Source organism: Falco biarmicus, chromosome 4 (genome assembly GCF_023638135.1).
Source record: "Falco biarmicus isolate bFalBia1 chromosome 4, bFalBia1.pri, whole genome shotgun sequence".
NCBI classification, from domain to species: domain Eukaryota; kingdom Metazoa; phylum Chordata; class Aves; order Falconiformes; family Falconidae; genus Falco; species Falco biarmicus.
The window spans coordinates 58,308,112-58,324,851 of NC_079291.1; the positions used below are offsets into that span (position 1 = coordinate 58,308,112).

The 16,740-nt window shown below is 40.5% G+C and overlaps 1 protein-coding gene across 4 annotated transcripts in view; it reads left to right on the plus strand.

Annotated features, from left to right (window-relative positions):
• ADCYAP1R1 (ADCYAP receptor type I) overlaps positions 1-16,740 on the plus strand; it is a 140,523-nt gene that overhangs the window by 19,435 nt on the left and 104,348 nt on the right. For all 4 annotated transcript variants that reach the window (XM_056338255.1, XM_056338256.1, XM_056338257.1 and 1 more), the window contains exon 2: positions 13,527-13,694. In XM_056338255.1, the coding sequence (XP_056194230.1) occupies positions 13,644-13,694 (51 nt within the window). In that variant the 5' untranslated portion in view covers positions 13,527-13,643. The remainder of the gene's footprint in view (positions 1-13,526; positions 13,695-16,740) is intronic.

Consider the following 16,740-nt stretch of genomic DNA (forward strand, 5'->3'; position numbering starts at 1 on the left):
CTTCTGGGCCACATGGAATATTCCAGTTCCACATGATTTTTGAAGGAAAATGTGAATCATACCAAGTTAGTTGCATCTGATCTGATGACCATCCTGTCAACTTTATCACCACACATCTTACTATCTACAGTCAGGGTTTTCAGCTTTTACCTCAACAGCCAAGTTCAATATGGCAAAATAACTCACTTTTTTAATGGAGCCCATTGACTTCTGTTCACACAGCCTCTGTATATAAGAAGAAACCTGCTGTAGTAGATTGGAGTTCCACAGAAGTAACAACCGTGCTATAATGGATACAACTGATCTCTTCTAGTTGTGTTTTTGTGCATTTCTTTTGTTTGTTTTTGGATATCTCTTGAATTAATAGAAAAGGAGAACATATACCTTGGCTAAAAAATTCTGCATGTAATTGTATGTTTATGTGTGTATGTGTGTTTATATTGAACTGTTTTGATCCTGAATTGTTCAAATCCTCCCAGGTATTCACTTAGGGCCATATTATGCCACCTTATAGGGCACCATAGGGGCAACTTATCATGGAAATCCATGAGCAGATCACGAAGATGAATACAGAAATCATCAGGTTAATCACAGTCTGAGAAGGTGATTAAAGGGAAATGAATAATTTCCATTTATTTGTATTTACTTTTTTCCTAGGGGTGGCAGTGCTGTATTTTTTCTAGAAGCAGTTTAATTCAGAATAATAGTGAAGCAGTGGTGTATGAATTAAGCTGAATGTTTACATTATCCAGATTTTAGTTTTTAAAAAGTAATGTCCCTAAGAAGCTTCACTGCTGTAAGTCATGGGTATTCATACCTTTTTAAGGCACTGGGCACCCTGAAATGTGACCTTGGCTAAGATATCTTAACTACTGTGAACCACGGCTTGGTAAATCAGTTTTACAGTGTGGAATAATTGTGCAATGCTACCCAGGTTATTAGGTTTTCTTTTTCAAAAGGCAAACTATCTAGAGACAAGGTAAGAGAGAGGGCTGAAAGGGTTGGAGTTACCTGCAACATCCTCACTGTGTCACCTGAGTGTCCTTGCTTCATGAGACAGGATGCAAAGGTCTTTGTGACCTGCTGAAATAAAGAAAAAAAAAAATAGAAAAAGAAGTCCATAACATTTCCTCTAGACTCATTCCTTTCTATGTCAGACCAAAGGACTGTGTGTGTACTTACACCTTGCGTGTAAGTAGGAGCTTTCCTAGGAAGGACTGAACTCCCTTGCCTGTCCATATGTCTAAGCTACCATCAGCCTCAGCACCCACTACCAAAAAAGCTCTGCAGCCTTCACTGCCTCCAGACTACAGGGAGCAGGAAAGACCAAGAACACGTTGCAGTCTCCTCCTGAGACACGAGTTCACTCTGTGCTTTAAGGTGGCTGGATGGGAGCCAGCTGTGAGTCAGAGGCCATGTGACTGGGAACCTATGTCTATTAGCACTGCAATAATCTACATATCAGTCGATTTACAAAATATTCACGTTACATAAAGTCCTCCTTTTTTGATTATCCTCCTACTTCTGGAAAGTACTTCCAGGGCCTCTTTCTGCTGATGGTCCAAAGCTTTCTTCTAATTCCCAGCTTAACATCTTCTTGTCCCAACAGACTTTAATTTCAATTGCTTTTCTTCCTCTTTTGTTTATACTTCTGCTATGCTTTTGGCTGTCCCTACTCGACAGAGTCTTCTGAGCTAATCAAACTGGTTTTCTGCTTTATTAGCTCTTTCTTTGCAGCACAGTGTCCCAGAGCAAGGCAAACCCATGTGCTGCTGAGGTGAATTGCTCATCTTTTGTTCACTGCAGAGGGAGCTAGGGGAAACTAGCTTGGATATAGATGTTTCACTTTTAGACAGCCAAATTTACGTGACATGAATTCCATCTCTGGTGTTGCAAGAACATGTGCTGTGGAAGGTCCTAATATTGTCCAAATGTAGTGAGTCCATTAACCAGAAGATGGGATACAGCTGGGCAAACTTAGGCTGTTTGAGGTGCAACAAAAAAGAGGACAATAGGATATGTAGGTGGAAAAAAAAGGAATTATGCAACTTGCTAATGCTTATGCAGTGACTTAACCTTATCCTTCAGTGTAGGAATGAAACTGCTGGGGGGGTGGGAGGCAAATATTTTCATGTTCCTAAGGAGAGAAGAGGCAGAGTTGTATTCTCAGGCTTGTTCTGGGACACATTTCCCTGAGAATTGGACATTATGAGCTTGAAGAATCGCAGTTGTAAGGGGATCATTTTCTCTATCCAGCAATAAATCAGGAAACATATTATAGCTGAGGTTTTGGGTTTTGTTGTTTGGTTTTTTTCAAGATGGGCTGAACCTTGGCCCATGAAAGCTTTCTATGTTGTTGTTTAGAAGTGTAGCGGAGGCCTATGGATATTCATCTGGGACATCACCATAGGTCGCCAGGTCAGAATGCTCAAAGAAGTACATGCTGTTGTATGCAGAATGGCTCTGCTGTTTGCATTGAAAAATGAGAAGTTCATATAAGGCAAAGAAAGATCATTTGGTCATCCTCTCTGAACACCCTGGCAATTTTTCCATACTTCCAAGCATCAGTCTTTCAATGCCAAGGTTATATCAGACTGTTTTCTGCACACCACCACATATTTATTCCTTTGGCATCAGGCAATTGCTCGTTGTATTTACCACCTTTCAAAGTAACAGGTAACTCCCTTTCATTGCTTATTTTACTACTATGGCTCTGCTTTCAGATGAGCAGGGTAGACTTGTTTCCCAGAGACAATATGATGTTGGTGTGCTGTTACTGCAGTTCAGAGACTGTCTCGCCCATGGGTCCATCACCAGCTATAGGGCCTGGAGTCTGCCTGTACTAAATAATGGAATGCCTTGTTAAAGATACCCCTGATATTTCCTCACAGCTGAGAGCACGTAGTACCTTGCACAGCGACTACCTTGGGTCTGGGGAGAAATGATAGTTTCATAATGGCAGCTTTATCTCAAGATAATCAGTTCAGCACATCAACAAAGCTAATTAAGGGTGTTAAGAGTGGCATCGCACTCCAGTAAATATATTATTTTGAGTTGAGTTTGAAGGTGCTATAGAAGTACTGCACTTAGGATGCTTTTCAGACACAATGGGAGTAAAGGGCTTTGGTCCAGAGGTGCATTTTTCTGCTTTTACTCTTTCCTCTGGCTGTGACAGATGTCTGCTCAACAGTGACACTGTTGAGCAGACATATATCCAGCCGTATATGTTCAAAGCAGAGAGTGATGGCGATGTTGATGGATGGTTAAAAAAGAGTTCTTACAAGTTCCTATGTAATACTGAAAAACAATAGTGAAAGCTATAGCCAGGGCAGAAAATGCAGATCACCACTTGAGGAAAGCAAATGAATCAAGTAGCTCTTGCAAAACTTTGATATGCCAGATAAAGAACACATTTTACCGGTAGCAGAGTAATGATTTTGAAGGACTTTGCCAAGCAGCACTTAAGCTCTGCTGGAATGGAGCAGCACGTAGTTACCTCTATGTTTCCATATTAGTTGTATATTAGCTATAAAGTTCCACATACACCACAGATGCTTCAAAAGAGTAATTGGCCTGCCTATGAAGATGAAAATTTCTCATATAATTTTTTACTTTACCTACTAATGCTTCTTAAATGCATGGTAGTTTATAAATATTTCCCTGCGACTGAGTATCTGTGGTCTTTAGTTAAAAAAGTCATGCCATTTCACCAGGTCTCTGGGGATGTCAACAACATAAGGCCACAATAAATCTGATAGATAATACAATAGAGAAAATAATTCCAATCAAGGCAAGAACTGCTGCATGCATTTTATGGGTGATGTTACATGGGAAATCTGCCAAGAATAGCAATCGTATGCACAGGGAGGGATGAATTGTGTTCCATAGTCTCTGCTTTCATAAGTCTATAGCTGCTCTAGTTGCAAAGACAAGCTAGAAAATCCTGATCTGTAGATGAATGATCCATTCATGTATGCCTGAATTTTCAGAAAACCTGAAGCAACAGTTCCAACAGACGTCCAAAGTCATTATAATGTCAAAATACTCAGATAGCTAGAAGAATTCTTTAGATGTCAATGACCTTCAAAGTTTTATCATACCCCTATGGGTGAAGCAGCATAATATGAAGGAGAAGAATTGTTATATCATATTTTTTTTTTAACTTATAAAAGCCAGGCATTTTAACTGGAGTTTGTTTAAAAACCTCAAGTGCTGTTTAGTTTTACACACCATGTCCAGAAAGGCATAAAATTTCAAAGTTTAAGAAAGGCTGGGTTTTATGGTCACACATATGAACGGATGAGATATAGTGAATTTGGATTTTCAAAAATTTTTTGATAATATTCTTACTGAAGAAAGCAGGCATCAGCTGGGATCAGAAGAGCCGAGTGGCTCACATGACTGATTTACTTTGATTTAACACATTTCCAAACATATGCTTACCTATGGTAACTTCTTATGTGAGTTCTTTGCCTATGGTGAACGCAGAAGAATGAAACTTAGCTTACCAACAAAACAACCAAAACTAAATGATCCTGCCTTGAATTTGATGTAAACCAAGAGCTACATACATATTTACTGTGCATCATCTCTGGCATAATAAGTTTGCAAGCTGTAAAAGTTTTGCTATGTGTCTGACCCCTAAATAAAGGGAAAACAAAGCAGCAAGAGTGTACAACTTTTTCTCAAAAGTAATACTGAATGCCACAAGGAGCTATGCTAGCCTAATCTGGTGTAAGGTCTGAAAGTGAACAATGTGATAGCAAAATTTGCAAATGATCAAGAAATGTATCCAATCTTCAGAAAGTGTAAATTGGGATATCTTTCTTAAATTAGCTGAGTGACGCTCATTAAATCTGTTCTAGAATAGTTTTGAGAGGTTTTTTTAAATGTTAGGAAAATTCTATAAAGCTAGAGGACTAGGAAATTCAAGAGCTGTCAGGTTATACAGAAATGATAAGGAGCGTACTTTGTAAGGACAAATTATAATACTCTTACATCTTCAGGGAATATCAATTTAATTGAAACCATTCAAAGGAAAAGAAAAAAAAAACCACACTCCACCAAAATTATAATCAGGGACAGCTGAAATAAAACATACATGGAAGTTATTAGGTTGTGTTAATAAAAGGAATAAAGATAGTACTGAAAATAACAAAAGGCCATGACACAGATGGAAGTCAGTATTCTGTTTTGCTTACCATTAGTGCCTTGGTGTCTGAAATGTTGGATATGGAATTTTCTTTGTTTGCCCTCATCGGCCTTAGTAAGCAGAGGAATGAAAAATAGACTCTTTCCAGGCAGTAACTCTTGTTGTCCAAAATTAGTTATCTAGCATTAGGGTATAGAATTGCTCCCTGAGGATACTTACCATACTTACCTCTTCTCCACTGACTGTAAAGAGAGCCTGGGTAGACCGGGCTGAACTATAATGTCTAACTTTTGAATGTGACCAATGCTGTTTAATGTTTTCATTAATGATGGGATGATGGAGCAGGGTGCACATTCAGAAAGTTTGGGAGGAGTGGTTGGTCATACTGTTATTCAGAGGGAACTAGACAGGCTGAAGAAATAGGCAGAGAGGAATTCAAGAAAGATAAATGTGAAGTCCTGCACCTGGAGAGCAAAAATTCTATGCACATGGACAAGCTGGGGATCAGCTGGCTGGAAAGCAGTTTTGCAGAGAAGGACCTAAGGCTCTTGGTGAACATGAAGCAGATCCTGAGCCAGTAATGTGCCCTTGTGGCAAAGAAGGCCAAAAGCATCATAAACTGCATGAGAAAAAGTATAGGCAGCATGCCAGGGGAGTTGATCCTTCTCTCTCTCAGCCCAGTGAGACACATCTGGAATGCTGGGTCGAGTGCCAGACTGTGAGTACAAGAGGGACATGAACACACTGCAGTGAGTCCTGCGCAGAGCCACAAAGATGATTAAGGAATCAGGAGGAGAGTCTGAAAGAGCTGGGCTAGCTGTTCAGCCTAGAGAAGACTCAGGGGGATTTTATTAATGTGTAAAAAGACCCAGGCTCCCCTCAGTGGTGGCCAGCAGCAGGACAAGAGGCAACAAGCACAAATATATAGGAAATACAACTGCAAGATAACAAAACACTTTTCTATTGTTAGAATGGTCAAGTACTAGAACAGGTTGTGCAGGGAGCTCATGGAATCTCAACATTTGGAGATAATCAGAACCTGATTGGAAATGGGTTTTGGATAACCTAAGCTACCTGCTCTAGCTGACCCTGCTTTGAGCAGGGATGTTGGACTAAACAATCTCCAGGGTTCCTTGCCAACCCCCAGTTCTGTGAATCCCCTGATCTGTTATTCTTCTTGCAAAACTGCATTGCTCTGATTTCTTTCCTACAGAAGTCCTCACAGAAGACAATGAAATTGATAATCCTACTTCAAGTAGAAATATTCAACCATCTGGACTCTCATATACATACAGGAGTCACAGCACCTGCAGTTTACCAATTCCTATTTTTGTAATCACATCTTTATCTTCATTTTTAGAAAGGGAGGACTAGAAAAATTCATAGGTGTTTTCTGCATGCTGTGCAAGGAAAAACAGAATTAACCCCCCCCATATTCCTCCAGATGGAAAAAAGACTATTGCTGAGCATTACTGACAGACTTGGTTATTCTTTAACACTGAAGTGTCTAAGCCAGGCAGCAGGTTGAATATGTTTCTTTCAACTATTTCCATGCAAAATTACTGCTAGCACTGTATCAGCTCTTTTTTAAAAATTTTGTTTCCTGAAGTCAAAAGCAACAATTTTCTTGAGCAGTGAAAACACTGGATATTAGAAGAGACTACCGGTTTGCATCTGTCATTAACGGACAGTTTGCAGCACTTGACTCCACAACAGTTTGTCTTAGAATGATGGCTAGATATCCTACAGTCTCCATTCCTCCTTGTGGACAATCCTGTGACAAAATCCACGTTCCTGGTTGTAGCTCTTTCAGGTGAAAGGGTGGCATTTCTGCCTAAGAGCCCCAGGATATTCACGTGGACCTGAGAAGTGCTCACTCATTCCTTTCTGTAGAGGGATGAAGGCAGTGGGTTGATCAGCATTGATAACATGCAGCTGTGGCCTGGCCTCGAAGGCAGTGGGTTGATTGACACGGATAATGTGCAGGTGTAGGTCGTTCCCCCTAAGTAGTTAAATAGCTCTGAGGAGTGGGGGAGAGGGGGTTGGATGGAGGAGATGAGACAGTATGGTCTGACCTATAGAGGAAGGAGAAACAGTGGGGACAGTAGACTCTGACTGATGGTAAAGCCTTGTTGCAGCCTGATAGCTTGCTTGTGCTGCAACACCTTTCTGAAAATCCACATCTTAGGCCTCCTGCTGTAGCTGCCCTTCAAATCCTGTTTTGTGATTGACAACAGACATGGTGAGTGGAAACAAGGAGACTAGGGTCTCTTCCAGTGAAGCATACAAAGGGATAAAAGTGAATAAATGACTCTTTGATTTTTAAAAGAAAGATAGAGTTAGATTCTCAGCTGCTGTGATCCATGCAGATACTTTAATTTCAGTGAATTTACAAAGATTAATGAAAGTAAACGAAAACAACCCAAAATAATTAAACTCCAAGAAATGAGAAGTGGTATATTAAAGATACTAGAAAGGCCACAATGTTAATCTTTTTGTTTGCTCTGATAGGATTGCTTTTTACAGGCTAGTTTCTAAAGGAAACTTTAGAGCTCTTGCAGTCTGATATTTAGTTAAATTTTCTTTTAGTTTTTCTGTTATCTTAAATATTTCAGTATCAATGTTTTGACACCCTAAACAGTCCAATTCCTTCTCAAGCCTTTATGGTAGGTCAAACTTTGCTATGTTGGGTTTCATATTGCTGAATTGTATACTTCAGAAAAGACTGGAAGTGGGGTTATTCTGTATGAATTTAGATATCCACAATGTATATGTCAACATATGAGGTAGCTGTTAAGAATTCCTTCACACTTAGGGAAGAGAAGTAGAAAGTATAAAGTACATACCTAAAATAGGTCAGACAATTTGCTTCCTTCATATATCTACTTTCCTCTGTTGACTACATAAAAAAAGACTTGACAATGAGCTCATATGTGAGTATGTGTCTTCTAGGTTTCTAAAATTAGGTGGTGTCCCAAGTCTCTGATGGGCTATTTCCCCAACCTGCTTATTTCTTGCTAGCAACTGTCTCAGTTGGCATGAGGAAGGTTCACCGTGCCATTTAACATAAATTATGAAGCTGTTATGCTACATTTGGGAAGTTTTAGGAGGGAAATAATAAAATGCACTGGATTTCACACTTGGTATTGAAAGATTGTAGAAGACAGAGGATCATCTATATCAGTATAATTACTTGTTCATATATAAGCCAAAGATGCCCATCTGGCTAACTTTGTGCCATAAACAACTGTGGAGTTCCCTTCCTTGGGAAGAACTTTGAAATGCCAAGGGAGCGGTCTGTGAGCCAGACTGACTGGTGAGGGCTGGAGTATTCTCCTCAGCACCTTTTTTCCTTTGCACCCCAATGTTCTCTACCCATGTGTGTTCTGCATAGGGAAATATTCCTCATGTCACTAGGAAGTACTGGGGTAACTGTGGAATGAGTGACTTTGTGCAACATAGAGTATTCAATGTGCAGAAGCTCGGTTGATCCTGCATGTTGTCAGAAGCTTTCAGATTTCCACACTTGTGTAGTGGCTTGGTGTGCAGGAGAAGGATGTGGGCAGCCTTGACTAGACACAAAATTAAGATTAATTAAGTAATGAACTTGCATTTGATAACTGCTGGTCTAAGCCATTGTGGGTCAGCTTTGAAATTTATTGCCTTCTTTCCAAACCACTGGCATGCATCCCAGAGGACCATACCAAGGAGCCTAGCAGATCAGCTTGTTTCTTTCTTTTGGGTGAGAATGCAGTTAACAGCTCATAACTGCCTTATAAAGTCACTAAAAATCATCTTTCATTCATCCTACATGGGTATGTGCTGTCTAAGATGCTGCATAACAGTTCCACCCATTACCTGAGATGGTGAGGTTTTGTTAAGAGGGAACCCACAAGGTGCTGCAGTTACTGGGGGTATCCCTGCTTTTGACAGGGAGAGCCTGCAGAACTGTCTGGTAAGAGTTCCTGCACTTCCTACTACTAAAAATAGTCATGTGGTAGCTTTCCCAAAGGGTATCTTGGGAAAGAAAAAGTCTTCTCAAGAAGTCAACATGTAGAGCTAGTCTTGGTTAGCTCACTTCTGACAGCGGGAGCCCTGACTTCAGAACAAGGCAGTATTTGCAAAACAACTGAAAAGAATAACTGATATGACAGGTAGTGATGTATGGCCCCCTGGGAGTGGGCACATCCTACTTGGGAAGGACTCGCTCTCTGTTTTTGTTGGTTACTGACATAATGTTTTGTACTTTACACTTGAGAGCTTCTGACTGTGTAATTCTCCTCATCAGCCTTTAGGCTTCCGTAAATTAGTCCACATATGAGCTAAGCACTCCAGAGCTCCTTTTTAGATAGGGGAAAAACGGGCACTTGTAGCAGAATGGGTTTTGTCAAAGTTTTTCCAACCTGCCCTTGGAGTACCTCACCACTGAATAATACAAAGAATCTGCTGTGGCACTGAAAGTGTCTACGAAAGTGTCTACAGTGGAAAAATCAATCCACCTTTGTAGGTGATGAATTTTTTTCCTTAAGTCATTATGTGACCAAAACAAGTCCTTTTTTTGGCTGAGTGTTTTTTTTCCTTCTTCGTATGTTTCAGCCATGCTTGAAATAGCTCCCTGAAGCCCAGTGCCTCTTAGTAACAATCAACTGATTTTCATTGTCAGAGACTTCAACAGCTCTTCTGTTTCATCAGAGATAATTGAAGTTTTTTTTTTTTATATTGGGGAACTGTTTGCATAACTGAAATGTGCAGCCCCCATGCTATTGGCTGTTCTGACTTCTCCAATTTTAATTACAGTAGCAGATGCAGGTAAAACAACAACATGGAGCACTAGTAGCTCTAATTTTCTAATGAAATTACAGGACTTGGCTACCAGTGACATCAGAAAACAATATGATAATTCAAGCATTCTTTCCAAATCCCATATTCATATCTTTATTTCTTTTTCCCCAGTACTGAATGGAAATGCTTTAAGAGCATTGCCTGTATTTTTAAAAAGTTTATTTTTCTAGTATATGATTGTGAGATAACAAGCCTTTTATTGGTAGTATGTGGACTCTGCACCTATGTTTATCATACATGCTAGGAGCTGCTAAACAATATATACAAGTTCACTTCAGGTCTAGGGCATAATTTCACAGAACTGGCAGTTGTTATTACCTAATAAACACTTAAGTCTCTGTGGGCGATATGAAGGCCTCAGCCCAGTTTTTGATGCAGGTTTCCATGACTACCTTGAAGGCAAAAATGAAGTCAATTCTTTTACTTTTTCGGCAAAATGTGAAAGAAAGTCAATGAGATGCTTTGCAGATGTTCTTGTCTTCTCTTTAGAAGTTTTTTAAAAACTAAGATAAAACAGAAAGCATCCACTCCACATCTCCAACCTAGTGAATGTCAGGGAAAAGTAAAACAGGATCTTCAAATATTGGAAACAATGTATTCTAGCAGTTACCACTTCCTCATGGGGTATCTGTCCATCTCTTTAGTCAGGCATCTCCTACCCCTCCACTGTATTTAAATCTTATTTTTTCTGATGCATTACAGTAGCAGAACCCAAGGATAGAATTCAATCTCCACATCACTCCCGCCTTTCTGGACTGGCCTGCACACAAGAGTGCAAATGATCAAGAAATAATTTCAAATCCAATGTCTGCTAATGCATCTTTTGTTTTTCTGTTGCTTCTGTTAATGGAGTGACTTTCTTTTTCCATCTCCTCACTGCTGAATGTCACCATGGATGTTTGCTGTCCTCCTCAGCTGAGATCTTATCAGTCCCTCATTATTTGATAAACCATCAGAAATACAGTTAAGTAATTAAATTCTGTACCAGAGCAGAGCAAAATTGACTGATTGAGTGAGGATGGAAGAAAGCAGATCAGTTTAGAGGGAATTTTATAAATCATTGTTCTCCATTTAGTCAGGGTCTTGATAGAGAAGACAAAAATTTAAAGAGCTTAATTTTCCTTCTTTTATTTTTTAATTGAAAGACTCCCTCCTTTCGAAATGCTAGTGTCTTGGCAGTATGTTGCAGTCAGTAAAAAAATTGAGTGTCCTGTGATCATAAAAGTTCTTTTACATTTGCCTTTGTCATTTTTTGTTTACTTTCTGTTTTCTTCTCAGTCTTTTCTCTGTTATATTTCCTCGCATTCCCTCTGATATTTTAAATGTTTTTCCAATGTACCCTTGTTTTATTCTTTCTCTAATTGTTTGTGTCCCTGGTTTGTTATTATCTATGATCCCTTTTCTTTTCTCAAATATTTACTTACTTTGTTTAAACATTTCTCTAGCTGTGAAGATGTATGTCAGTTGTGTTTATGCCCGTGGAGGTCATAGGTGATGGTATGTAGGAAACCTACATCAAACAAGAAGATTTTACAAGGGGCCTCAGCATTCAAAAGCTTCATTTGCACTTTGAAATAAAACAGATGAGACACCATTCTCTGGCTCCAAGACAAACTGGTGTGGCACAGCTCATGCCAATGGGGCTAAACTCTCATACCTTCCTGAAGCAGAGAGCTTGCACCTAAACTGCTGTAGACATTGCCAAAGGACTGCTGGCTGAGCTTACCTTGGAGGAATTAAGTCTATAGGGTAGAGATGCACTGAAGGGGTGTGGTGGGTTGACTTTGGCTGGACACCAGACGCCCACCAAGCCGCTGTGTCACTGCCCTCCTCAGCTGGGCAGGGCAGAGGAACTGCACCCCAGGCTGCTGGGCCGGGGTATGGGCAGGGACATCCCTCAGCAATGGCTGTCGTGGGCAAAACAGGCTCAGCGTGGGGAAACCGGTTTCATTTATTACCCATCAAATCACAGCTGGATAATGAGGAATGAAACCAAATCTTGAAAACACTTCCCCCCCCCCCCCCCCTCCCCTCTCTTCTTCCCGGGCTCAACTTTGCTCCCCATTTCTCTCCCTGCTCCCCACCAGCAGCACTGGGGATGGGGAATGGGGCTGGGGTCCGTCCATCACGTGCTGTCACTGCCACCCCTTCTTCTGCAGGGACAGGGCTCCTCACCCCCTGCTCTGCCCCAGTGGGAGTCCCCCCCATGAGTGCCGTCCCTCAAGCCCAGCTTGCCCCAGAGGTGTCCCCGCAGGGTCCCCAGCCCTGCCAGCAGCCTGGCCCCAGCAGCACTGGGGGAGTCCCTGCCTACCCCTGCCCTGGCGTGGGGGGCTGCAGGGCCGCTGCTCCCACACAGTCTCGCTGCTGCCCTGGCTGCAATCGCACAGGTTCCCCCCTGAAATCTCTTCTCCCCCTGGCGCTGCCACTGTGGTGGCTGGGCTGGGCCTGGACCGGCTGGCATTGGCTCCTCGGGCATGGGGGAAGGTTCTGGCACCTTCTCACAGATGCTGCCCTGCAGCCCCCACTGCCAACACCTTGCCATGCAAACCTGATACAAGGTGATCCATCTCAGGCAAGGGAGAACCGGGGAAACACAACTAGTGAATATGAAAGTATAACTCCATGTTAAAAACTAAAAACCTGGCTGTAGGTAGGGCACCAAAGGAGATCTCTGTGTCACCAGGATACCAAGACCTGAAGCAGGATCGTGTTTTACGCTGTTATGAGGATTGCATCCAGCCAGAGATTAAGACAGAGAGGTTCTCTTCAAGGAAAAAATGTTTGAGGAACCATCATGATTTGGAACGAGTGGGAATGTTTAAACACTGTTTTATGGTGGGAGGTGCTAGGACAAAGCTAATGTCAGGTGCAGAATTGTGTTATATCCTGGCCACCTGTCTAGCTTCTTGGCAGAGACCAAGCAATGGAAGTCACAGACATGCATGACCTTGTCATCCACATAAGTCAGTCCTGTCTAATGTCATGGATGAATCTTTAGCCCGGCTGTGTAATTCATTCTTTTGCACCTCTGTTGCTGAGTTCTCAAAAAGCTATCAGGCTGTTAACAGCTCTGGTCATGGATTTTGTTATCTGAACAAGAGATCTCTGGGAGTAAATTATCATGTCATGCAGTCTCCTAAAAAAGCCCCCAGACAGTTGTGCTTTTGAGACACTACTGAAAATCATGACGGGCAAAATCATGACTTCAGAAATGAAGCAGACAATTAGGTCCTTTTTCTGGTTAAAAATAATCCATCATATCATTTCCTTGGGGTACAATCTAGGTCTTCCCAGCTACAGAACCTTTTTCAGTAGTTTCTATGATACAAGTTACTCATCATACAGACATTGGCTTTGAATTAAGTATCCAAGACCATCTATAGCACCTATCATAGCAGCAATCCAGACAAGTATGGTTGATCTCTAATGTACAGCTCACAGTTCAAGTGCTGGGTTCTCTGTTTTCTGTTCATTTCTTTTTCATTCTCTTCATGTTTTCCGTATTTATAATAATGTTCCTCTTTCACTGCAGAGATCTGAGCCTTGACGTGTAGACCTTAACAAAAAGATCTTCAGAGAGTGTGTGCTTCAGCCCTAACAATAGTATTAACAAGCAAAACGTGACCAAAGCTGAACATTAAGAGAGACGATGGCTGTCAATTGGAAGATCTGCTTCTTCGCTCTCATATTGCTTCCAGTGGTAAGGAAAGATTTTTTGATTTCCATTGTACTGATATACTGGTCTGAAGGCCAGCACTTGCTAAGAGTGAAGGATCTGTTGCTGACACCGATTCTGGCTTTTCTGTGTGACCGCATAGCCTACATAAAGACTTTCCCTACTTTATGGATGCCCATCCTGTAGAAGGGCAAGTCAGTTCCTTGAGGGGATTTGTTCACTGTTTGTACTTGAGATTAAGAATAAAATAAGGTAATAATTTTTTTTAAAAAGTGGGGTTTCTGTTTCAAATCTGTTGGTTTAAGATATTTTTTTTTTCAGGCAAAGGGAATAAAGTTAGAGCTTCCCATCAGCCTGGTGAAACCTAAGCCTTGAGATATTTCAGCCAGTGCTTTTGGGTGCTTTTATTTTCAGAAGACCAATTTCAAGTAACCATAACCTCTAAAGATACAGGCACTCAAATTGTTTGGTCACATTCTTGAAGATCTTCAACTCTTTATGAAGATTATAGGGATTTTTTTTCATTGTAACTCTTTACTTACTATGTAACGTGTTATCCCGCGAATCACTCAGTCTGAACACATCTGAGGACTGTAACACTGTTCCTGCCCATTATCCCCCTACACATTGCGGCTGTATCTAGCCTCACATGACAGCCATAAGATCCCTGAATAAAGCATGCTTCTGCATTTGCAGCTGTGAGGTATGGTACACAACCCCTATAATAAACTCATCTTACATTTCAATCCAGTTCTTTGCTGGACTATTGATCATAACTGTGCCCTTCATCACTTCTCAAGAAGCATTGCACAGTGAGATGCTATGACACTAGTATTTAAATCCTTTATCTTGTTCTCATTAATAACCTTCCATAACTTCCATGCAGATGCTTTACAATTGCTTAATATACAGATACTCTCATGTTACTGCACTTTAAAAGCCAGGTATTTCTAAGAATTCTTGATACAGATTTTGTTTTTATTTTTTAAATGAGGACTATTTAATATGGTAGTCATGTGACCCCAGTTATCTTTCAGCAGATTTTACAGTTTCTTGCTCATGTGTATTGATTGTGTGACCTGTCTTTTACAGTCCATATTGGTCAGCATACAGGACTTATTTTTATTTTGGCACACAAAAACGCACATTCTTTCCTCTTAGGTCTTACTTAGAAGCAACTTTAATTAACTGCTTATCAGAAATGTAGCCTTATTCAGCTAAATTCTGCAGAATTGGATTGGAACTGCTAGTATACTTCTGTTCATCCAAATAATACAGTCCCTTACTATACAAATACCTAGTCTTTGAATTTCTTTCTGGTACATGACTCTTGTGAGCATTGCCTAGTTTTCCTGGTGAGGTAGAAAGCATTACTTATTAACAAAGTGAATGTGTTTAATTTTTACACTGTATCTCTGAAGTAGTTACACTAGATTTCCCTAAGCTAATGCAGAGGGAAAACACCTCTCTCCACCCCCACCCCCACCCCCCTTTGACCTGTTTTAGATGCTTATGTTAGCATGAGATTCCTGTATTCTTGACTATAGAAGGAGGTTAGCTCAAATTCATATGCTGGGGTTTTGGCCATACGTTAGATTATATAAATACACCTTGTTGCTTCTGGTTTGAGACCCAGAAATGACAATTGTCATGTCACGGTCTCTTAGGAGCTCCCATCTTACAGCTAAGCCTTTCTCATCAATATGTGTTGGTCAGACACATCCTACACCAGATAAAATTGCAAAGTAGATTGGTAAATGGCCATATGAATGGAAAGGCAAAAGCCTTTCTTTTTAAATGACCAGTGATCTTCATAGTTTCAAGATTTTTAGTGTTCAGCTTGAGACAGCTAAAAGGTGTCATTGTATTCAGAGGTGAACAATTTTTAATTAAGGGAATAGATGTGCCTGAACATACCTCTTGGGCTTTCAGATGGACGACCTTCCTGGCAAATGTGGAAGGACAGCAAGTTTCCAATTCCTAGCATTTCAGGACGTAACTGTGATCACTGAGCTGGATAATTAGTGATCAGCTTTAGCTTTTGGAAAGAACAGCTCTCTAATGAAATACTAGGAAGCAAAACAGAGCTAATAAGAACAAGTATGCCTTTATATATGCTGTTTCTGCAATGTTTATGAGCGTAAGGTTTTATTATGATCTCTTGCAGGAACCCAGATACTAAAGTTAACGATTTTACACACATGAACTTGTACACACATTTCTTTGGCCTGTGAAGAGATTTATGCCTATGATGGATTGTACCATAATTTGTATATAGTACTCATTCCTTGTTACATACCTTAAGTTTCTTTTCACTGTTCAGGAATGATATGTTATTTATACTTCTTCCCTCACTGGGACTCTTTTATAACACTTGTGTTAACACATTTTCTCTCCATTGGGACACACACTTTCTCTTCAAATCACCTTTAATGTGCTGTGCTGATGTTCTCAAATTGGTACTTTTCTGTCATTCAGATTTTCAGGTTTTCTACAAAGGGAGAATCTGCACACCTGCTTGGATGCCCAGGTTTTGGCTTCACCAACAGAGGCCCATTTTACCCACAGAAACCCAAAGCACTGGGACTAAGGGCTGCATTCATAAACAGATCAAGAAAAGGCAAAAAAAGGACAAACTGCATTAACAGAAAATTATTGGTGGCTTCAAGTATAGACTCAGAGCAGACAACAAGAAAATAATATGCTAAGATATATTTAGAAAAGGGCATGTCAAGCCAGTTCTAATTGTCAGAGACTAAGGCTGGTTAGATTTTTTCACGTGTTTAAGAGGCTGTTCTGTATTTGCTGACCACAAAGGTATTCCACCTTATTATTCACTTGGGACTGAAGGCAGGAACTAGAAGCATGATACCTGCTAGGCTTTTTAGAGGAATTCTTGAGCTTTATTTCTTTCCCCATTTACTAGGTATAAATGCCTATGTTGCTATTTCAGCTCTTTTTAATCCATTTTTTGTTAGCTAGCCTGCTTCTTTTCAATCACTCTCTTTTCTTTGTTTTCTCTGGACATCTCCTTTTTTTATTTGCACATCAGTTTTCTTCATCGTACCTA